Genomic DNA, 22,595 nt, shown 5'->3' on the forward strand with positions numbered 1-22,595 from the left:
GCAAGAAGGGGTGGCCAAGGCCAGCCAGGCAGTGGGTGACGGAGACCGAGCTGGGCCAGCTGTCCAGGTATGGCTCTCTAGCAGGGTCTAGATGCCCACCTCTCGGGGGCCAGCGCTGTGGCATAGCGGGATAAAGCCCCAGTCTGCAGTCCTGGCATCCTATATGGGCACCAGTTCGAGTCCTGGCTGCTCCACTTCCAATCCAGCTCTCTGCTGTGGCCTGGGAAAGCAGTAGAAGATGGCCCAAGTCCTTGGGCCCCTGCACCCGCGTGGGAGACCTGAAAGAAACTCCTGGCTCCTGGCTTAGGATTGGCGCAGCTCCGGCCATTGTAGCCACCTCTCTCTCTTTCTCTCTTTCTCTCTATGCCTCTGCTTCTCTCTCTGTGAAACTCTGGCTTTCAAATAAATAAATAAATCTTTAAAAAGAAAAGCAGAGTGACAGAGAGTAAGAGATCTTCCATCCATCCACTGGTTCATTCCTCAAATGGCTATGACGGTGAGGGTCTGGCCAGGCCAAACCAGGAGCTAGGAACTCCATCTGAGTCTCCCTTGTGGGTGCAGGGGCCCAAGTACTTGGGCCATCTTCTGCTTTCCCAGGTGCATTGTCAGGGAGCTGGATCAGAAGTGGAGCAGCTGGGACTCAAACCAGCACCCATATGGGATGCCAGCACTGCAAGAAGTGGTTGAACCCACTGCACCACAGCGCCTGGCCCCTCTTGTCTTAATTTGAATGACCCAGTTCAGATTTTCTGTTATGGAAACAAAACGGACAGAGACAAGTGGCTTGGATGGTTTATTGCTGGAGAAGCAGAGAACTGGACCCAACACCAACCATAGGATGGGGAGATCTCCTTGGCAGTGAAGGTCCGAGGAGACAGGCCTACAGCTCAGAAGCACCCTGGGTCTTTGTGCGTGGGAGGCACCCATGAACAGTGACAAAGGGGGAGGCCACCGAGGAGGCCGGCGCCTGGGCTGCCCCCATCAGCACACCCGCCTGTGAGCAGGACAGAGGGAGGAGACGGAGTCGGGGTAGGGACACTAGAGAAAGCACCTCCTGCCTTGGGGAGGGGTGGGAGGGAGACAGGGAAGAGGTGGACGGGCCCTGTAGCCTCCCACATGCTCCGAGCCAAGGGTCCGCCTGTCCATCATCTGGGGGCCTTTTTGGTCACACCGGGGCCACCAGAGGTTTTGGCGAGGGAGTCCTTGAGCTCACTGCCACAGCTCCCCTTGGTCTTAATGTCGGTCGCCACAGGCTTGTAGCTGTACGTGCTGGAGGTGCCGAAGCCCACGCCAAAGCCTGCACCTGCTCCCGCGCTGGTGCTGCTGACGACGGCTGCAAAGAGGGGGAAAAGCAGGCGCGGGCCTGGCTCAGAGCCCCCACCCCACCCTCCCACCCCCGCGCACCCTGGGGCTGGCTCCTTCCTTGGTTTCATGTTGAGCCAGAGTCGCCCTGTGGTGTGGTTTGAGTTCACAGAGAGTGTTTTATCAGTCCTAGTCACCTGTGATTTCCTTTCCCTCCTCTGCGGCCCGGGGTGGGGGTGGGGAACCTGCTTTCTCCCCCCTCCCCCCAGCCCCAAGGGCCATCTGCAGTGTCACTCTTGGGCCACACAAAATTACCAAGTTAAACACTAGCCTGCTATAGAGTTTTTGAACAAGTCCAGCCCACACTTGCTTGACGGGGCAGGGACTGATTTAGAGGGCCTGATATGGCCCGTGGGCTGGCCACGCCCACCCCCATTAGTCCCTGCCCACCCATCAGTACCACACTTTAAGCCTGCAGGAGGAGGGCTCTTTCCTGTGAACTTGCCCCTGGGCAGAGTCGTTTCACAGTGGCCTGCCGCTGCCTGCAGAAAAGGGGGTGCTGGGGCGGCCCTACCACCCAGGAACACAGCAGCACCCCTGGACCCTGGGCAGTGTTTGGGCCCCGGTGGGGTTATCTCACCTACACTTTTGCATCACCCAGCCTCCCAGTGCCCCCTCAATCTCTCTTACTGTCCCCCCCACCCGACCTTGTTGGGGTCTGGTCGTGATAGAAAAAGGAAGTGGCTTCCAGAAGCAGCTTCACACCTTTGGTGGGTGTCATTTGGCCTTTCACAGGCTCTGCTTTCCTGCCCACGCTGCTCCCTCCTGCTCCCTCCTCCTGGTGTCTAGAGCCCCGACTCTGTGTCCTGCAGTCTTCCCTAAGCCCCCACCCCACCCTGCCCCCCGACTGTGAGGGGCTTGGATTCTGGCAAGGGCAGAAACGGGAGCTGCAGGTACTTACAGATGCTCACGGAATTGGGATATTCACCGGACATCCTGAGAAGGAAGAGAAAGACAGGTTACTCCTGCTGAGCATCCCCCACCCTGCTCCACCTGGGGACCCCGCTCCGGGAAGGGGTCCCTCCTCTCTGAACTGCACCTGCTCCCAGCCTCCTCTCTCCCTGACGCATCCCCAGCAGGATGCTCAACCCATGGAGACCCCGGATGAAAGTCTTGCTACGGGGAGCCCGCTCCCAGCAAGGAGGCGTTCAGATCTCCAGCTGCGTGGGAGAATTGGGCCTCTGCTTCCCTCTAGTTACAGTAAAGGAGAGAAGGCGTGGCATCTTCACAGAGCCCCCAGGCTTTACGAGGGTAACCATGAACTGGCTGACTCTTGGAGGCCACACCTGTAAGAATTCACGGTGCCCTGACCACTCTCTCTCCCTCTTACATCTTGCTCCTTCTGGCTGGCTAACTTTTGGCCTTCCTTGCTCAGCACGAGGGAAACTCGGTTGCTGAGATGCTCTGTTTCAGGAGGACATGAACACAACCACAGGGCTGGCCGCCCCTGGCACCAGGCCCCCGCCCCCCGCACCTGCTCTCCTCGCCCTCCAGCAGCTTGCGGTAGGTGGCGATCTCCATGTCCAGCGCCAGCTTCACACTCATCAGCTCCTGGTGCTCACGCAGCATCCGGGCCAGCTCCTCCTTGGCCTGCTGCAGGGCTCCCTCCAGCTCGTCCAGCTTGGCCCGGGCGTCCTTGAGGGCGCAGTCGCCTCGCTGCTCGGCATCCGCCATGGATGTCTCCAGGTTGCCGCACTGAGGGGCACGGACAGGGGTTCAGCACCTGGCATCGGAGCCCTGCTCAGACAAGCTCCCTCCTCTGATCCTGGCTGATAGCCAATGCTTTGAGACGCTTGTAGCTGCTCCAACTTCAGGTCTATCTTTTCCCTGGCTCCAGGCATGCTTCAACCAAGCTCATGGGAGAGGCAGGGACGGGCACAGCAAAGGTGTGCCCCCTTCCCATTCGCGGCTGCTTGGAGCATCAGTTGGAAGATTCGGACGCTAACCCTGAGAAAGGTCTGTCCACTTAGACTTGGCTCTGCAGTGTGTAGATTGTCTTAGGGGTGCAGTGGGGGTGGCAAATGGAGCCTGCAGCACTTGGCGTCTGCCCTCACCCCGCCTCCTGCCCCATATCCCACAGAGAATCATGCTACAGGGCCGTGGACTTCAGAGTGACTTTGGCATTGCCGGTGGCTCTTCCAGCCTGCGAACACGAGCTTCTGGGGAGAACATATGATTTCCTGGGGCCTGTGGGCCTGCCGTGTGTTCCACTCATGAGCCAAGTGTGGAACGCTCCACCTGCCACACATGCACCTGCTCCTCACTCCTGCGAGCAGGAGACACCTGAGCCGGGGGGCTGCTCTTGCCCCTGCCCCGAGTGCTGTCTCATCCTGACTGCGATCAGCCCCGCCCGCTGATGCATAGCCCAAGGCACACCTGCTTCTTCACGTTCCCTATCTCCGAGCGGATCCTCTGAATCAGCCGGCTGAGCTCCGAGATCTCGGCCTTGGTGAGCTTCAGGTCATCGCCGTGCTGGCCCGCCGTGGCCTGCAGCTCCTGGATCTGAGCGTGGGCGACAAGAGAAGCGGGTACCCGTTGGTGGGAGAAGTCACCTGCTTAGGAGTGTCCCGCGGGAGGAAGGGGACCACAGGCCGCCACCAGCTGCTTCACTCTCAGGCAGTGCAGGCACCAGTGGCGGGGAGCGGAAGGAAAGGCGGGGGACAAGCAACCATCCTCGATGCCGCTCACCAGACCCTTGACAGAAGTCAAGGTTTGCACAGTCTCCAAGAGCTCCCATAGCCCTTACGCGTCCTGTCCTCATTTTGCCCAAGTTGGAAGCAAGACAAAAAGCTGAGCTCCGTGGGCTATGCTCAGAAAACCGTGGAAAGACATATTAGGGCTGCGCTCGGTGTGGTTTCGGCAGTCACCAGGAGAAGGGCTGAGCCAGAGCCCGCCAAGGCTGGAGCTGCACCTCCCGGACGCTTGGGGCATCAAGACAAGGCCCAGCTCCAAGACAGAGGGTCCCCACAAAGCCCAAATATACCTGTGGCACACACACACACACACAAGCACACACATGCACACACACGCACAAGTGGACCCTCATACGCACTTGCACACACGAACACATGCATGTGTGCATATACACGTATGTGCATGTACCTGTAGATACATACACACATGTGCAAGTACGCATGTACATGTTGTGCACCTGTGTGTGCACCATGTGCTGCTTGAAGAGAAGGCACTGGTATGCTCATGGGCCTTGCCATGCCTGCCCCCAGCACCCACCTTGGTCTGGTACAATGCCTCGGCCTCAGCTTTGCTCCTCTGGGCGATGTCCTCGTACTGGACACGAATGTCATCGATGATGCTGTCCAGGTCCAGGTCCCGGTTGTTGTCCATGGACAGCACCACGGACGTGTCACTGATGTGGGACTGCATCTGAGCGATCTCCTGGGGACAGCAGGGGCAGGAGAGCCGGTCAGGGAGCTCTCACGAGGGGCCTGCTTCCCCTGGTCCTCCTGGGTCAGAGTCCTCGCTCCCCTGCTCCGGCCTTTCTCAGCACCAGTGGCTGCCGGGCAGGAGAACGAGTGCCTTGGGCTCACAGCCCAGATGGTGGAGCCCCTTCCCCGATGTGCGTGCCCTCTGCTCCGACCCCTGCCACGTTCCCTTCCTGGAACACCAGCAGTGCCACCTCCCCCAGAGGGTCAAGTCTGAGCTCCTGCCTGGGAACTCGGGGGGGGGGGGGAGGACCTCTCCATTCTCCAGGCTTCTGGTCCTCACTGCCCTTCCCCCACCCCAGCGCCCACTGAGAGCATCCTCCCTTTTCTTTCTCCCGGGACCGTCCTGCACACCTGCGCCCAGGCCCAGACCAGGAAGCCGCCTGCGAGAGGAGCCGGGCGCTCGGCCGGGTCGGCAAAGTGCTCACCCCTTCATAGAGACGCTTCAAGTACTTGAGTTCGTCCGTCATGGCGTCCACCTTGGCCTGGAGCTCCACCTTGTTCATGTAGGCGGCGTCCACGTCCTGCGGGGCGCACAACACAGCCACACTGCCCTGACTGGGGCCAGCTGCCCGCCCTTCTCCCCCTCCCAGCCATGGGGCCCTGTTCCCTCACTCCCTCCATTCCCCTGCCCCCTGCCCAGTCCCCCTGAGCACACCAGCTGATGGGAGAGGGGGCTGGCCCAGCTGCAGGTGCAGCAGGATGCCTGGGATTTTTTTTTTTTGACAGGCAGAGTGGACAGTGAGAGAGAGAGAGACAGAGAGAAAGGTCTTCCTTTTTGCCGTTGGTTCACCCTCCAATGGCCGCCGCGGCCGGCACGCTGCGGCCGGCGCACCGCGCTGATCCGATGGCAGGAGCCAGGAGCCAGGTGCTTTTCCTGGTCTCCCATGGGGTGCAGGGCCCAAGCACCTGGGCCATCCTCCACTGCACTCCCTGGCCACAGCAGAGGGCTGGCCTGGAAGAGGGGCAACCGGGACAGAATCCGGCGCCCCGACCGGGACTAGAACCCGGTGTGCCGGCGCCGCTAGGCGGAGGATTAGCCTAGTGAGCCGCGGCGCCGGCCCGGATGCCTGGGATTTAAATCTGGGGGTCCTGGGAGCAGCAGGCATCCCAGACCCAGGCGAGGCACCTGAGGGGAGGGAACCAGGCAGTCAGAATCCCAGGGTCCCTACAGCCGGCACTGGGCCCCTTCCTGCACCCCCGTACCTTCTTGAGCACCACAAACTCGTTCTCTGCGGCCGTGCGCTTGTTAATCTCCACCTCGTACCTGCGCGGGGCGGGAGCGGGGAGGCAGCACTGCTGTGAGGACGTGAGCGTTGCTCGGTTCCCCCAGCGCCCACCAGAGACACAGTACAGGGGCCACTGCCCGGCCTCCCACTCGCTACCGAAGGCACCCTCTGCCGTGTGCACCTTGACCTGCGTCACTGCTGGAGACAAAGCTCTCCCAGGCACCACCCAAAAGCACTATTCTCACCTTTTCTTTTTAAATTTATTTGAGAGACAGACAGACAACTCCCATCCACTGGCTCACTCCCCAAATTCCCCACAACCGTTGGGCACTCAATCCCGGTCTCCCACCATGGGTGGCCGGAGCCATCCCTGCAGCCTCCCAGGGTCTGCATTAGCAGGAAGCTGGACTCAGGAGCTGGAGCCCGGAATCAAACCCAGGCGCTGTGATAATGGACTCAGGTGTCCTAACCTGTGTCTTAGCTGCTACGCCGAACGCCTTTGAACAGAATGTTATACCGATTGTTCACAAAGCAGACCTCCGAAAGTCCACGGAAAATGGAAATGAAAGATAAGTTGATTTTGGTGCCAAGAGTGTTTGAACTTATACATACAGAAGGTCTGCAAGAAGTTCATGGGATTGCATATTCTGAAAACATTTAAAAAAAAAAAAAACTTGCACCAAAATTAACTTTTAATTCCATTTTCCCTGCAAACTTTTTGAAGTATCCTTGTATTTCTACTCATGGTGAAGCAAGATCTTAGAATCAGCATTTGGATAGCACTGGGATTTTTTTAAAGAGTTATTTATTTATTTATTTGACAGGCAGAGTGGACAGTGAGAGACAGAGAGAAAGGTCTTCCTTTACCGTTGGTTCACCCTCCAATGGCTGCCACGGCTGGTGCGCTGCGGCAGGCACACCACGCTGATCCGAAGCCAGGAGCCAGGTACTTATCCTGGTCTCCCATGGGGTGCAGGGCCCAAGCACCTGGGCCATCCTCCACTGCACTCCCTGGCCACAGCAGAGAGCTGGCCTGGAAGAGGGGCAACCGGGACAGAATCCGGTGCCCCGACCGGGACTAGAACCCGGGGTGCCGGCGCTGCAGGTGGAGGATTAGCCTAGTGAGCCGTGGCGCCGGCCTTAAAGATTTATTTATTTATTTATTTGAAAGTCAGAGTTACACAGAGAGAGAAGGAGAGGCAGAGAGAGAGAGAGAGAGGTCTTCCACCTGCTGGTTCACTCCCCAGTTGGCCACAACAGCTGGAGTTGTGCCAATCCAAAGCCAGGAGCCAGGAGCCTCCTCCCGGTCTCCCACGTGAGTGCAGGGGCAAGCACTTGGGCCATCTTCTACTGCTTTCCCAGGCCATAGCAGAGAGCTGGATCAGAAGTGGAGCAGCCAGGTCTTGAACCAGCACCCATATAGGATGCCGGCACTGCAGGTGGCAGCTTTACCCACTACACCACAGCGCTGGCCCTGACTGGGATGTTTTAAGACAGATAGATCGTACTTGGGTGAGTTAACAGTGTTTCTCATTTTACTTAAAGAGGTCACCTCTCCCATCCCTTACTGTCGTCACAGGATTTTTTATAGGACATTGGAGAGAGCAGATGAAGCACAGCATCGATGGGAATAACTAAAGCCGATGAGTCAGCAGGAGGCGCGCGCGTGTGTGTGTGTGTGTGTGTGTGTGTGTGTGCGCGCGCACTGCTCACCCCCGGGAAGGCAGGCAGGCGAGTTCGCGGCAGCGGTTAAGACAACACACAGGAAGCCTGCAGCGCGGGTCGCGGTGCCGGCCTGGATGCCAGCTGCACTCCGGATCCTGGCTTCCTGCTGATGCGCACTGTGGGAGGCGGCAGGAGATGGTTCAAGTAGTTGGCTCCCTGCCACCCATGTAGGAGACCCGGATGGAGTCCCAGCTCCTGGCTTCCACCTGACGCTAGAGGGTGCCGGCACTTGGAGAGTGAACCAGCACAGGAGAAATCTCCCTCTCTTCTCCCTCTCTCTACCCCTGACTCCCTTTCCTTCTCCCTGTCTTCCCCCTCCTTCTTCTATCTCTTCCTCTCTCTCTCTCTCCTCTCTCTCTCTCTCTCTCTCTCTCTCTCAATCTCTCTCTCTCTTTCTGCCTTTCAAATAAGTAAAAATACATAAAAATTTTTAAAATAAGCACAAGCAAGGCCCGGCACTGTGGCGCAGTAGGTTAATCCTCCACCTGCAGCGCCAGCATCCCAAATGGGTGCCCGTTCTAGTCTCAGTTGCCCCATTTCCAATCCAGCTCTCTGCTATGGCCTGGGAAAGCAGTAGAAGATGGCCCAAGTGCTTGGGGCCCTGCACCCATGTGGGAGACCGGGAGGAGACTCCTGGCTCCTGGCTTTGGATCGGCACAGCTCCAACTGTTGCAGCCATCTGGGGAGTGAAGCAATGGAAGGAAGACCTTTCTCTCTGTCTCTCCTTCTCACTGTCTGTAACTCTACCTCTCAAATAAATAAATAAAATTTTTTTTAAAAAAAGCATAAGCAAATTCCCCAGTATGCTATAACACAGGTGAAGCTTGAAGACATTTTGCTAAGGTAAGGGAAATAAGTCAGCTATAAAAAGACAGCTACTGCACGAGTCCACTCATCTGAGACATTCAGAATAGTCCCAACCACAGAGACACCGCAGGCATGTGGTGGTCAGGGCTCAGCCTGGGGGTTAGGGGGAGATGGGCGTTGTCACTGAATGGTCCTGAGACAGAAGGGCTGTGGGGTGGGCGGTGGTGACAGCTGCCCGACATCATGAACACACACAGTGCCACCATGCTATCACTCATGTTACAGTGGCAAGTTTTATATACGTGTATTTTACAACAGCAAACTCAATAGAAGAAAGGTTGCTAGAAAATGCCTTTCTTTTTACTTACTTGGACGCAAACGATTCTCCTCAGCTCTCAACTCCTTCCTAAGGTGCACCCCTGTAGCCAGCACCCCCGCCCCCCGCCAGCAGCTGTGCCGGTGCACGACCCAGGTGGAGGCAGGTGGGTTAACAGAGCCAATTCTGCAGAACAGGACTGGCAGGGCCTCTGAGATCGCCAGACTCTCCCACTCACATTGGATAAAACTCACAGGAAACAGTTTCCACAGGTTAACTCATACTCTGCATACTCAAATGGAATTGAAATCTTTTTATGAAATTGTATCACAAAATAGTTATCGGCATTAGAGTCAATCATTATCCCTTTTATAAAACAATCATTTCTACCTTCTCTTAATAAAAATAAAGGATATGCTATTTTCCAGACTGATTAGTTTTTACTAGTTTATATCATCCTGTTTCATAAAATATCTTAAAAATACTTGGTCAAGATGGTTGTCAAAATCAATGACAAGAGTTGTCATTTTCAGTTCCCTGCTGATGTGCCTGGGAAAGCAGTAGAAGATGGCCCAAGCCCTTGGGCCCCTGCACCCACGTGTGAGACCTGGAAGAAGCTCCTGGCTCCTGGCTTCAGATCGGCGCAGCTCCAGCCGATGCAGCCATTTGGGGAGTGAACCAGCGGATGGAAGACCTCTCTCTCTGTCTCTCCCTCTCTCTGTCTATAACTCTACCTCTCAAATAAATAAAATCTTTTTTAAAAAATCACCACGGCTACACTGCTCATCACACACATGCAGTTGTATGTGGGTGCCATGGTGGCTCAATTCCCACCATCCACCATCTGAGTGAGCAGGCTCTGTCATCCAGACACTGGGGTCTAGGAGAGGGTGAGGGCACTCTGGAAGCTCTAATTAGGATCTGCTTCTGATAAGAGGCGCGTAAACAGCCCAGGCAGAAGAGATCAGTGATTAAGCTAACTCGAAAAGGCTCCTGCTACAAACATCGAATTATTTCTCCTACTCATGACCGCACACATGCTAAACACTGCCCCAAAGTCTCCACCCACATTATTTCATGTAACCCCGCAATAGCCCCACGAGGCGGGTCCCATTATGATCCCAAGTGTACAAACAAAGCTGGCCAAGACCCTAGCCCTCGTTAGTGGTGATGCCGGGATTCCCTCCAGAGGCCGGGGACGAGGCGTGAGCCGAGTGGGGCGCTTGGATTCTCCCAAGAGCCTCCGGCATTACTCTCTCGGCAGCTCTTCCAAGCAGCGGGGCCAGGATCGGTATTTGATTTCTATCAATATTAAAGCTAAAGCTCATAAAAGCCCCAGAGACTCAGGCAGAGGGGAGTGGGGCTTGTGGAACTTCGGGATCGTGAGACACAGCCCCAGGTCTCCATGAAGGCTCCGGCTAGGACTTAGCTCGGGGCGGGGGCGGGGGGTGGACTTCAGAATCAGCCTGGACAGGTTGCATGTGGAGCACAAGAAAGAGCACCTCCACCCCCTGGAACTGCGGACGCAGTCCCCTGTCCCCAGACACCCCGGGTCACACTGAGCCAGAGGCCTCGCTGTCTCATCATTGGCTCCGCTCCAAGGGAGAGACCATTTCTGGCTCCACACAGTGGCTAAAAATTCGCCTCAACGATGGGATTCAGCCTCTCAGGAAGCAAGCTTTTAAAACTCTAAAATGTGGGGCCGGCACTGTGGTATAGTGGGCTAAGCCACCGCCTGCAGTGCCAGCATCCCGTATGGGCACCGGTTCAAGTCCCGGCTGCTCCTCTTCCGATCCAGCTCTCTGTTATGGCCTGGAAAAGTAGTGGAGGATGGCCCAAGTCCTTGGGCCCCTGCACCCCCATGGGAGACCTGGATGAAGCTCCTGGCTCCTGGCGCAGCTCCACCCTTTGCAGCCATTTGGGGAGGGAACCAGCGATGGAAGACTCTCTCTCTCTCTCTCTCTCTCTCTCTCTCTCTCTCTGTCTCTCTCTCCCCCTGCCTCTCCCTCTGTAACTCTACCTCTCAAATAAATAATCTTAAAAAAAAAAAAAAAAAAAAAACCTTCTAAAATGTGTCCTGAGACTGGCGGCATGTCTCTGGTCTGGAGCCGCCAAGGAGAAACGTGAGGCCATCGGGTCTCTCGCTCCTGCTGCAATTCAGAGCACCATTTGGGGTCCCAGCGGCACCAGCTGAGGCGAAAGCGCAGGCTCTAAGCAGAAACGCGTGGAGCGCGACCCCGACGTGCGCATGCGTGGCGCTCACTCACCGCTTTTTGTAGTCCTCCACTACGTCGCGCATGTTGCGAAGCTCCGAGTCCAGCCTCACCCGGTCGCCCGACAGCATCTCCAGCTGCTTCTGCATGGTGCTGATGCGGCCCTCGTAGATGGGCTCCAGGTTCCTCCGGGAGATGTTCAGGTCCAGCTGCTGCAGCAGGTTCCACTTGGTCTCCAGCACCTGGTTCTGCTGCTCCAGGAAGCGCACCTGGAAAGCACAGGCGGTCACAGCCCAGAGTCCCCCGTGCTGTTGTCCCCTCCCAGCGCGGGGAGGGGAAGCCTCGCATGTCGAGGGGGTGGGTGTGGCAGCAGGAAGGAGCCAGGCTCATCGAAGGGTGGCTCTGGCCAGAGGGTCGGGTCTCTCAGATGAGGAATAAAAGAAAGGAGGAAGTGGGCACAGCAGCACTATCATCTCTTGCTGTAAAGTGCCGGTGCTGAGTAAGTCCCATCCGTGTCACCAAGCAACGTCCCCGTCAGTGTCACCCCCGTTACTCTGTGCCCCTGTCACTTCGAGGCCCTGTCGTCTTTCCCCTCTCTGAAGTCACCGCCTCTGCGTCTCCAGGCTCCCTCCCTACACCCCGATTTCGGGGCTCACTCCTCTTAACACATGTGGCGTCCAAAGCTCCCCCAATCCCACCCCTTTTCGCCCCTCCTCCAGGAAGGGTCCCAGCTCACACGACCACCCTGAATCCTCCCTTCCAGGTCTTTCCTGGTTGCCTGGGCACCATGCCGGGTGGCAGTCCCGGACCTGAGCCCATTGTACAGATGAGAAAATAGAGGCTTGGGGAGGGCGGCTTTAGCTCTCCTCGGCTGTCACAGAGTTCATCAATGGCAGAGCCGGGTGCACCGTGGGCCCCGCAGGGAAGATGAGCAGGTGCACAGAACCCACCTTGTCGATGAAGGAGGCGAACTTGTTGTTCAGCGCCTTGATCTGCTCGCGCTCCTGGGCGCGCACCCGCTGGATCTCAGGGTCCAGCTCCAGGTTGAGGGGCGCCAGCAGGCTCTTGTTGACGATGACTTGAGGGATGCCCCCGGGCGGGCACACGGATGGACACGCAGGTCCCAGCCCAGCGCTGCCGAAGACCGTGCCCACGAAGCCGCCCAGGCGGCCGCCGCTCCGCCCGGCCCCAGCCGCCGCTGCGCTGAGCGCCAGGCGCCGGCCGCCCCCGACGCAAAACAGGCTCCTGCTGCCAAAGGCCGCCGTGCCCTTGACCCCGGCCCGGAACGAGGTGGAGCTGCTACTGAGCCGGCCCGAGACGACGGCTGAGGAGCCGCTGAAGCCCGGGCGCTCCCCGCCGGAATACAGGGACAGCTGGCGGCTCATGGCTGGCGTGGACGGACTGCGCGGGGCGATGCGTGCCGGTCGTGCGGGCGGTGCGGACCTTGAGGTCGGTGAGTGCTGTGCGCGCGTGCAGGAAGGGGGCACTCCAGCCGCTGCGCTGCGGGGCTGGCGCGCCCCTTAAATATCCGGGCGCACCAAGGGGCTGGAGTCAGCCTAATTTGTAGGTCGGGAACTCCTTTTAGATCCCCAGGAGCCTCTTCATAGGGGAAATTACCATCCGCTCTCAGATTTTTGTCTCCCACCCTGAGTCCCCCGTAAAACGGCCCAGAACCCAGCATTTGCTTTGCTCCTGCATTATAATAATTTGGCCGCCTATCTCCGCCTGCTGCCCTCCAATTACCAGGCTTATCCCGGCGGGATCTCGGAGCACACACACCTCCTGAGGGTCTGGCCAGTGCGTGGGTGCCGGGGGCTGGGGGTGTTTGTGGAGCGATGTGCAGACTGGTTCTGCCGCAGGTGCACAGGACCAGGGTCAAGAATGTTCTAGAGAGTCGTCCCCTCCTGTCAGGGCAGGAACTGCTGAGTAGGGGTTGGGGGGGTGGGTCGCAGCCCCTCGTACAGGAACCACCCCACCCCCACCCAGGGCCCAGGGCTCAGGTCCCAAGTGCCTAGGGCTGATATGGAGCCAGAGCTAAGAGCAGGTCTGGTTGAAGGGTAGGGGAGGTGGCGGCTGGAGAACGCAGGACGGCTGTGGGTGTGGCTTGGAAGACTGCTCTGCTTAATTTTAAGAGCGGAAAATGTTCACTCGTCCAATCCAAGAACCCCCGGAGTGACCCCTGCAGCTCTGGCATTGCTGATCTGGCATCAAAAGCGGCCGGACGTCCGGCAGCAAGACTATACCCCCACAGAACAGCGATCATTTCAGCGTCAGGAGCGGAACGAGTCGCTGCGGAATTTTAAATAACAGAGAGGATATCAGCGGCTGCGAGCTAGTGGCCACTGGACATGCAGGCATTACCCTGGAAAGCAGTGTTTTGGTTCTTCCCTGTTTGCCTGCACCGCTCGGTCGTGAGCCTAAGCTTGCCGTGGGACCCTCACAGGGGCTACCCGAGGACACCTGGGGGTGCTTGGCTGACACAGCCTCCCCTGGGCCAACCCCAGGGCATAATAGCAGCCAAGGTGAGTGGTGCAGATGGCGCCAGGCCAGATGGACAGATAGGGGCGTCTGCGGTGTCCCTGGGCTGCCTTATTGGGGCCGGGTGGGGGCGGGGGCGCAACCTGTAGTCCTCAGGGAGAAGTGATGTCATCACAGCTGGGGACCAGTAGCCTTGAGAGGGGCTCCAGGTTACGCTTTTCAGTATTTCGTACGATTTTTTCCTCTCCGCCCCCTAATTTTAGCCAGAGTGTTTGTTTTTCCGAAAAGCACAAAGTGTTTGTTTGCTAATTCTGGCCCCCGAGGACAGACGCGAGGAAGGGAATCCGGCTGGGAGAGGAGCAGCCCTTCGGTGGAGTGACCTACAGAGGGAGTTTCTGAGACCATGTCTCCTGGGTGACTTCTCCCACCCAGGGAACAGGAAGGATGGCATCCTTATCTCCCCTGAAGGCTCGGCTGGCATGACCAATCAGGATTCCTCCACCCTGGGATCACCCTTATCACAGATGCTGTAGGGACAGACGTGTGGCATCAAAGGCGGCTGAGGGCTGCGAGAAGGAACCCTTGTTGCACCTGCTCCTGGCGGCGGCTGGCTGTGCCACCTCAGGTTCCGGTGGCCACCACTCCCATTAGCTCTCAGGCTAACGCCATCCCTGGATTGCTAGACCAGGCCAGCAGCATTTCCCTGGGAAGCCAGAGCTGGACAGTGAAGGGCAGGATACTGCAGCAGTGCACAGGGGTCGCCGTAAGTGTGTCGTCCAAATCCACAAAACCTGGAAGACCATCAGTGAGCCCCAAACTGCGGACTCTGGGTGAGAGTGGCCCCCCGACGTGGGCTCATGTGATGTGACATACTGCGTGCTCTAGTGGGGCTTGTTGGCCCCAGGGAGAGGCCAGGGGCAATCTCCATACCTGCCCCCCTATTTTTTGCTGTGACTCAACAACCGCTCTAAAAAAATTAAAAATGAATAAAATTATCTGGAAAAATGGATCTCCATAAAAAATTAGAAAGGGAAAGGCAGACGGAGGAGAAAAAAGGGCGGGAATGTGAGTGGGAGAGAGAGAGCGGGGAAGAATCCTCAAGTTCCCAAATCTGTATATATTAAACACATGTAGCTGTATTCCTTAAACAAAATAATTTTTAAAAAGTTAATGCAAGTGGAATTTTAAAATAAATATAATTTATGCAAAAAATAAAAAGTTGGCAAAGTCATAAAAAATTAAAAGCTAGGGGCCAGCACTGTGGCACAGCAGGTTAACGCCCTGGCCTGAAGCGCTGGCATCCCATATGGGCACTGTTCAAGACCCGGCTGCTCCATTTCCGATCCAGCTCTCTGGTATGGCCTGGGAAAGCAGTAGAAGATGGCCCAGGTCCTTGGGCCCCTGCGTCCACATGGGAGACCCGGAAGAAGCTCCTGGCTCCTGGCTTCGGATTGGCACAGCTCTGGCAGTTGTGGCCAATTGGACAGTGAACCAGTGGATGGAAGACCTCTCTCTCTCTCTGCCTTTCTTTCTCTCTCTGTGTAACTCTGACTTTCAAGTAAAATAAATAAATCTTTAAAAAAATTAAAATCTAATAAATAAATAAATAGAAGGGTGGTGCTGAGCTGTCACCCAGGGCTGGGGAGACTTGGTGCTTTTGCTGTGCCAAGGAGTGGCCCAAAACTCCACGTTTTCCACAGCCACCAAGAAGTAGGATTGTGTACAAATGGGGTTGTTCCTCCACTTTTCACTATTTCTGGATTTTCTAATGTGAATGTCTACGTTTTGGTAAATGACAGCTTTCAAAAAAAAAATAAATAAAAGGGCTAGCATTGTGGCATAGCAGATAAAGCTCCCACCTGCAATGCTGGCATCCCATATGGGTGCCAGTTCGAGTCCCAGCTGCTCCACTTCCCATCCAGCTCTCTACTGTGGCCTGGGAAAGCAGTGAAAGATGGCCCAATTGCTTGGGTCCCTGCACCCACAAGGGAGACTCAGATGGAGTTCCTAGCTCCTGGTTTGGCCTGGCCAGACCCTCACTGTCAGCCATTTGAGGAGTGAACTAGTGGATGGATGAAAGGTCTCTTACTCTCTGTCACTCTGCTTCTGGCTCCTGGCTTTGGATCCATGCAGCTCTGGCCATTGCGGCCAGCTGAGGAGTGAACCAGCGGATGGAAGACCTCTCTCTCTCTCTCTCTCTCTCAATCTCTCTCTCTGCCTCTGCCTCTCTGTAACTCTGCCTTTCAAATAAATAAATAAATCTTAAAAAAAAAAAAAAAAGAAATTGCCTAGAATAATCAGTGCAATATACTGAACTGATCAAAATGGAATGAACTTTGGAAAACAAGGCTGCAAGACTGTCACTAACATCACAATCATTATGTTGCAAATGACAGGGATATTGCTTATTATGGTTCTTCCCAGGGAGGGACAACTGAAAGCCTTTCATTTCAAAGGCGGGAGAGAAGCTAATTAGCTGTCTTGGTAACTGTACATTTGTACACTTTAAGCACTCCTTAAAGGTTACAGAAAAGTAATAAACATACAGGGAGACTACAGTGCAGTGCCCTATTTACGGTTCAGCGGAAGATCAAATTTAAAGTAACCGAGTTCAAATGTACGTAATTATTACTGCATTGGCTACATTATACCCAAAGGGAACAAAAGCTCTCTCCCTGCTCCCAGACAAGACCTATGTAATAGCCAGCAGGGAATAAATAGAAATCGCAGACACCTGCTTTCATTTCTTTTTTTTAAGAGCTCATATAGGGGCTGGCTCTGTGGCATAGCTGATAGAGCCGCTGCCTGCAGTACCGGCATTCCATATGGGCACTGGTTCGAGTCCCGGCTGTTCCACTTCTGATCCAGCTCTCTGCTGTGGCCTGGGAAAGCAGTAGAAGATGGCCCAAGTCCTTGGGCCCCTGCACCTGCATGGGAGACCCAGAAGAAGCTCCTGGCTCCTGGCTTCAGATTGGCCCAGCTCCAGCCATTGCGATCCTCTGGGGAGGGAACCAGTGGATGGAAGACCTCTCTCTTTCTCCGCCTCTCCTCTCTCTGTGTAACTCTGCCTTTTAAATAAATAAATAAATAAATAAATCTTTTTTAAAAAAGAAAGCTCACATGTGTGAAGGGAACATCATCCACTAAGTCATGTTTTTCAGTTTCCATTTTCCTAAAATAAGATGGGATTTACATTTGACTTTTTTTAGCCATTTTAAAAAATAACAGGAGTGGCTGTCATTTGGATGCCACCAGTGCTCATCCCCCTCCATCATCCAGAGATTTTTCTTGTGGTTAATTTATTAAAAAGTACAAATGTAATTTCAGTACAGATACCAAGAAAAATTGCTTTTTGCTTGGAGTACTGTACCCAAGCATTAATACACTCCGAATCTCCTAAAAAGCATTTTCTGGAAAGTCCCAATAAATTCCAAGTTCTTTTCAGATGACTGCGCTGCCAGTTTGGAGACGCTGGCTGGTTAACTGAGGGTCCAGGGAGTCATTTGTATCCACCTACAGTGATGAGAAATGACCACCATGAGAGAGGGGGACACACAGTAGCTGCTTCCCCTGCCTGCTGCTGGAACACTGGTCTGAGGGGACCCGGGCATGTCATTCATCACGGAGTTCAAAGCCATTCAAATAATGCTATATTAGGAACTTGACTCTCCCCTGTCTCTCCTTTTCAGAAGTCCCACTGGGCTGGTTCAATGCTGCAGTCCCACTGGTATTTAGGAAGCAGAAGGATTTTCCAGCTGGTTCAAACTGGAGGTCCAGTTACCACCTTACCGACTGCTGGTTGCTTCTGTAGGTCCAGTAAGGTCTGTTCCTCTTCCTCTAGCAGAATTCACCCCTGGAGTCTGGGCTTCATCCTTTTTAGCTATAGCCCGACCTGTTTCAGTGACATCCGTCGATATTTTAACTGATGGCTCCTTGAATAATAAGCTGTTGTTGCCTGCATAGGTGACATATGTCGCCTGAAGCTTTTTTTTTTTTAAGATTTATTTGTTTATTTGAAAGTCAGAGTTATAGAGAGGCAGAGAGAGAGAGAGAGAGAGTCTTCCATCTGCTGGTTCACTCCCCAATTGGCTGCAACAGCTGGAGCTGTGCTGATCCAAAGCCAGGAGCCAGGAGCTTCTTCTGGGTCTTCTTATGTGGGTGCAGGGGCCCAAGGACTTGGGCCATCCTCCACTGCTTTCCCAGGCCATAGCAGAGAGCTGGATCGGAAATGGAGCAGCCGGGTCTTGAACAGTGCCCATATGGGATGCCGGCACTACAGATGGTGGTTTTACCCGCGACACCACAGTGCCGGCCCCTACCTCTGAAGCTCTTTAACCCAGTTTTTTGCTCTTGCAAAGGACTCCTCATTTGTGACACTAGGAACAACAATGGCTGCTTGTGTGGGGTGGCCTTTTGTTACTGATAGTGCACAGGCTGCAGCTATGCCTGTTGTGGTTGTCTCTGTTAGGGCCTTGCGCAGGTGTCTTTGTCCCTGCGTCCCAAGCACCAGCACATGCCGCGCACAAGAAGGACACCCGGTAAGCATTTGTTGAGCTGCTCTCTTCCACTGGTCCAAGCGCAGACTCCCAAGTCCGCTTACTCTATCAGCCTCCCTTGGGAAATAAACGGACTGTTTATGGGTATTGTTATGACTTCGATATTAGTTTGGGTGGCTCCCGAAGTCCCATGTGTTAAAGGCTGGGTCCCCAAGTGGTTGATGGATTAACACTCACGGTTGATGGATGAAGGATGAAGGCTGGAGGTGGGCTCAGTGGGCAGAAACCCCCCAAAGGTGGTTCTTGGGAGTGGCTTAGTTACAGAGGCTGAGTTTGGTCTGGCCGTTTCTCTCTGGGTCACCCAGCCCTTCCCCTGCACATGTCACAGCACCCAGCACCCTCTGGAGGTTGCCACCACCCACTGGTCAGGTGCCAGCCCAGTGGGGCCACCTGATCTTGGACTGTGAACCTCCAAAACCATGAGCCAAAATAAGCCTCCGCCCTTCTTAAGTGGCTCTTGTCAGGAATTTGCTACAGTGAAGAGAAAATGACAAAGGCAGGGGCCACTTCAAGTGTGGATTTCAGGAAATGCTTTGGCAGCAGCTATAAGCTTCTTCCAGTGAGCGACTTAAGTTTTTGAGCCACAAAGATGGAAGACAAGCTTCTGTCCCCACTAATTTTTTTTTAAAGATTTGTTTATTTATTTGAAAGTCAGAGTTACACAGAGAGAGAAGGAGAGGCAGAGAGAGAGAGAGAGAGAGGTTTTCCATCTGCTGGTTCACTCCCCAATTGGCCACAATGGCTGGAGCTGCGCCAATCCAAAGCAAGGAGCCAGGAGCCTTTTCTGGGTCTCCCACGCGGGTGCAGGGGCCCATGAACCTGGACCATCTTCTACTGCTTTCCCAGGACATAGGACATAGCAGAGGGCTGGATCAGAAGTTGAGCAGCCAAGACATGAATCGGAGCCCATATTGGTTGCCGGTACTGCAGGCGGGAGCTTTACCTGCTATGCCACAGCGTTGGTCCCTCCACTAATATCACTAAACATCAATTCCGTGCCAGGAACTGCATAGGGCAGCCTCTGCTGTCTTGTTTGAGCTCACCAGGCACCTGGGTATACCACTTCTGCCTGTTTTATAGTCAAAGAGAGGAAGTCCAGAAGGGGCTGGAAGCTTTGTTCATGGTCCTCCAGTCCTTGCAGAGTCTACCTCTGGACCAGAAGCCATGGACCCCACTCTGATGCAGCACGGAAGCACACCCTGAGGCTGGAGCTCTTGCCTCTCACTGGCTTTTGCATCCTGTGGTGTCCTGGCATGGGGACTTAGGGGAAATCTCTGAGCATCTGTTTGTTGGAGCAGACAGATGACAGGGATGGCCTCTCTCTCTCTCTCTCTTTCTCTCTCACACACACACACACGAACACACGGCATATTCATACATGCACACACACATACACATGCTCATCCACACGCAATTCAGTGGGAAGTCTGTGAGGCTCAAGAGAGCAGCAGCTGTTGCCTTAAAGAGGAATCTACTCCTGGGTCCTTTCTTGGGGAACAGGAAGCAGGCGCAGGGCAGATGCAGCTCCAGCCCCAGCTTTTCTAAAACTGGCTCCTGAGCAGTTCTAAATCTTGCCACCAGACAAGGATTGGCTTCTCCTGCCTGCTGATAACACGCAGTGTCCTTAACGGAGCGTGCGTTCACTAGAACACAGGCCCAGGAGAAGCATGGGTGGAAGGTGCACCTGCTGGGGTTGGAGAGAGGGGTGAGCCCCGGATATCAGAAACCCAGTGGAGGGGACAGTGGGGTCCGTCTATGGAGGACCTCTCGCTCAGATCCAAAGACACTCTGGGGCTCTGTGGAGCAGACTGGACACTGGACACCCCAGGTTCCCACCCATTGGCCACTCCACATGGGCCAGAGATGAGAGTTTCCTTAGGAGAGAGACACAGTCTGGCTCTGCGTGAGTTTCCCAGTTTATTGGTGAGACATGGAAAGCAGGGGTGTGAAGGCTGAACCAGGACATGAACTCACGGACTCAGAGTACAAATCCCTTGACTGATAGGACCAGCGACAAGGGGGACTCCATGCTGAAGAGTGAGTGGTGGCCGCATGAGGTGCAGCCTACAAGCAAGTGTCTGATCTGAGCTGGGGGTGCTGTCCCAGGAGACAGCACGTGGCCAGGGAGCACACAGCCAAATAACTCCCTAATGCCCGCTGGGGAAGTGGCTGTGCTTTATCTTGTGGTTTTCTTGGGGGCTGAGGTCTTCGCTGGGGTGTCCCTGAATTCGCCTGCACCACCCAGCTTGGCCTTGACCTCCGCACGGGGGCTGCAGTTCCCACTGCCAGTGACGCAGCCCCCTGACAGCATATTGTAGCTCCCGAGGGTGCCTGGCCGGTAGCTGTAGGTGCCAGCACTGCCGAACCCATAGCTGGGCCCTGTGCCCACAGTCCCAGCTGTAGAACTGCTGACGACTGCTGTGGAGGGTGGAGAAAGGCATGGTGAGTGGGTGTCCTGAGCAGCAGTGACCCTGGGTCCCCCCTCACCTTCCCAGTCCAAGCTCAAATGTCACCTCTTAAGCAAACACTTCACAAATGCCCATGAACTTGGGGTTGGTGACATCTGCTTCTGTCCTGAGCATCTCAAATGCCAGGAGAAACAGCCTGGGCCCCCCGAAGCCACAAAGCAGGTCTCTGTTTTCAGGGAGGATGTGGGACCCTCTGTGCTCACAGCATCTTGCTGCAGGAAGCTGGGGGAGAGGTGGCACCCGGAGCCTCCGCCATGCATGCTGGGATTTCTGGGACGAGGCCAAGGTGGGGAGGCTGAGTCCCCTCTGAATGGGGAGGCTGCAGGTCTCCCATGGGAGCAGGGATGGGGGGGCGTCTTCAAAAAATGCCAACTATAAAAAATAAATCTTGGCCAGAATTTCAATTTTTTGCACCAAAATGAACATACTTTTGAATTCTATTTTCCCACACACTTTCTAAAGTGCCCTCATATGTCACCATAAGGGTCCACCAGGCGGAGCCCAGGCTGTCCCGCGGGCACACCCACTCACTCCCTTTGTGTTTGTTGATTGCCTAAAGGAAATTCCTTCAGAGGTGTGAAATACTCACAAATGCTCACGGAGTTGGTGTATTCTCCAGACATTCTGCACAGAGAGAAAAGCACGGTAAGTCCCCACCCCAGCCTGGACACCATCCCAGAAATCATCAGCTGGCCCTGCCTGGTCTCCAGGAGCCAAGCTGCTGGCCAGATGCACCTGCCACATTAGGCCTCTCCCCCACACATCCCCTCCCACCTGCCCACAACGCTGGAGCCCCGCCCTCCACTCCACTCCTGGGTGTTGTGGGGTCCCTCCTGCGGGGTTTCTCTTAAACCCACTGCCGCAATCAGTGCAGCTGGTGCCCAAGCAAACCCAGGACCAGGAGCTAACAAGGGGACTTCAGGGTGCTTTCCCTCTTTGGGTGTCAGTAGCAACATGGTGCTCGGCTGGCGCAAGGTTCCTCGGAGGCCAGTGCCTCCCGTAGCGCCTTCCAAACGCTGCTGTGACCACATGGAACATCCACGTGCTAGAGCTAGCGTTTAATGAGCTGTGCCTTTTATCACCAAACTGCATTTCTCTTATAAGGAAGCCTTGTATTGCCAGGGTAAATAGGGAGCCAGAAATGCCTCTCCAAAGGAAAAAAAAAAAAAAGTAGCAATGCAAGCAAAGATACTACCAATAAAATGACTTAATTTGTCTTTGGCTGAATGCCTCCTGCCCAGAGACTCAGAGCCTGGGTCCTCTTGCATCACAATTAATATGGAGGATATGGGTGGGTGTCTGAGTGGTGTCATTGAGACTCTGTCATCTGCAAAGGAGGACACTGCTGCCCCATTATCTAAGTGGTTGCTGCTTCAGGCTGTGTCCCCGGCCAACGGCAGGTGGCTCCAGGCCCCACAACCTGCCCCTCGAGATGGACTCTGAGGATTGCCAAAGTGCTTCCGGCCCCTCCACCCCGCACCTGCACTCCTCGCCCTCCAGCAGCTTGCGGTAGGTGGCGATCTCGATGTCCAGTGCCAGCTTCACGCTCATCAGCTCCTGGTGCTCACGCAGCATCCGGGCCAGCTCCTCCTTGGCCTGCTGCAGGGCGGCCTCCAGCTCGTCCAGCTTGGCCCGGGCGTCCTTGAGGGCGCAGTCACCTCGCTGCTCGGCGTCCGCCACAGCCGTCTCCAGGTTGCCACACTGAGGGCAGAAGGAAGAATTCCCTGCCCACCATGAGCTCCCTGGGGCTAGACCTGCCTGTTTTGCCCCAATCTCTAGAGCAGAGATACAGCCACAGCCACAGCCACAGCCACAGCCACAGCCACGGTGAGGGGGTCCCCGCTGGAGGCTTGGTCTCTGGAGCCCTTCGGCTTTGTGAAAAGGCACTGCGATTGCTCCAGGCTCGGGATGGGAGCTGAGTGCGGGGGATGAGCCGGAGATTCTGGGCTGGAGGATCCCGAGAAGGAGGAGGGCCAGGGGCTGTGCTAAGCGCATCTC

General features: G+C 55.4%; 2 protein-coding genes across 4 annotated transcripts in view; both read right to left on the minus strand.

The window, feature by feature from the left end:
• Window positions 1-780: 780 nt before the first annotated feature.
• Window positions 781-12,656, minus strand: LOC100347394 (keratin, type II cytoskeletal 72). The gene is made up of 9 exons (XM_008256491.4): window positions 12,046-12,656; window positions 11,150-11,364; window positions 6,012-6,072; window positions 5,234-5,329; window positions 4,594-4,758; window positions 3,739-3,864; window positions 2,837-3,057; window positions 2,264-2,298; window positions 781-1,333 (listed from the first exon to the last, which is right to left on the minus strand). The coding sequence occupies exons 1-9, from the start codon at window positions 12,478-12,480 to the stop codon at window positions 1,146-1,148; spliced, it is 1,542 nt and encodes a 513-aa protein (XP_008254713.2). The 5' UTR covers window positions 12,481-12,656; the 3' UTR covers window positions 781-1,145.
• Window positions 12,657-20,027: 7,371 nt separating this feature from the next.
• The window catches only part of LOC100347647 (keratin, type II cytoskeletal 73), a 99,481-nt gene continuing 96,913 nt past the window's right edge, over window positions 20,028-22,595 (minus strand). For 2 of the 3 annotated variants that reach the window (XM_070052276.1, XM_002711119.5), the window contains exons 7-9: window positions 22,078-22,298; window positions 21,187-21,221; window positions 20,028-20,547 (exon numbers count right to left, since the gene is read on the minus strand). In XM_070052276.1, the coding sequence (XP_069908377.1) occupies window positions 20,306-20,547; window positions 21,187-21,221; window positions 22,078-22,298 (498 nt within the window). In that variant the 3' untranslated portion in view covers window positions 20,028-20,305. The remainder of the gene's footprint in view (window positions 20,548-21,186; window positions 21,222-22,077; window positions 22,299-22,595) is intronic. The other variant, XM_070052277.1, reaches the window with a different exon arrangement.

Source organism: Oryctolagus cuniculus, chromosome 11 (genome assembly GCF_964237555.1).
Source record: "Oryctolagus cuniculus chromosome 11, mOryCun1.1, whole genome shotgun sequence".
Taxonomy (NCBI): Eukaryota; Metazoa; Chordata; class Mammalia; order Lagomorpha; family Leporidae; genus Oryctolagus; species Oryctolagus cuniculus.

Excerpts from the sequence above, each read along its gene's own strand:
- LOC100347394 (XM_008256491.4), bottom strand. The coding sequence starts at position 12,480 with ATGAGCCGCCAGCTGTCCCTGTATTCCGGCGGGGAGCGCCCGGGCTTC. Across the intron at positions 11,365-12,045 it reads TCGCCTCCTTCATCGACAAG|GTGCGCTTCCTGGAGCAGCA; the intron begins GTGGGTTCTGTG and ends TGTGCTTTCCAG. Across the intron at positions 5,330-6,011 it reads AGTTTGTGGTGCTCAAGAAG|GACGTGGACGCCGCCTACAT; the intron begins GTACGGGGGTGC and ends TGCGCCCCGCAG.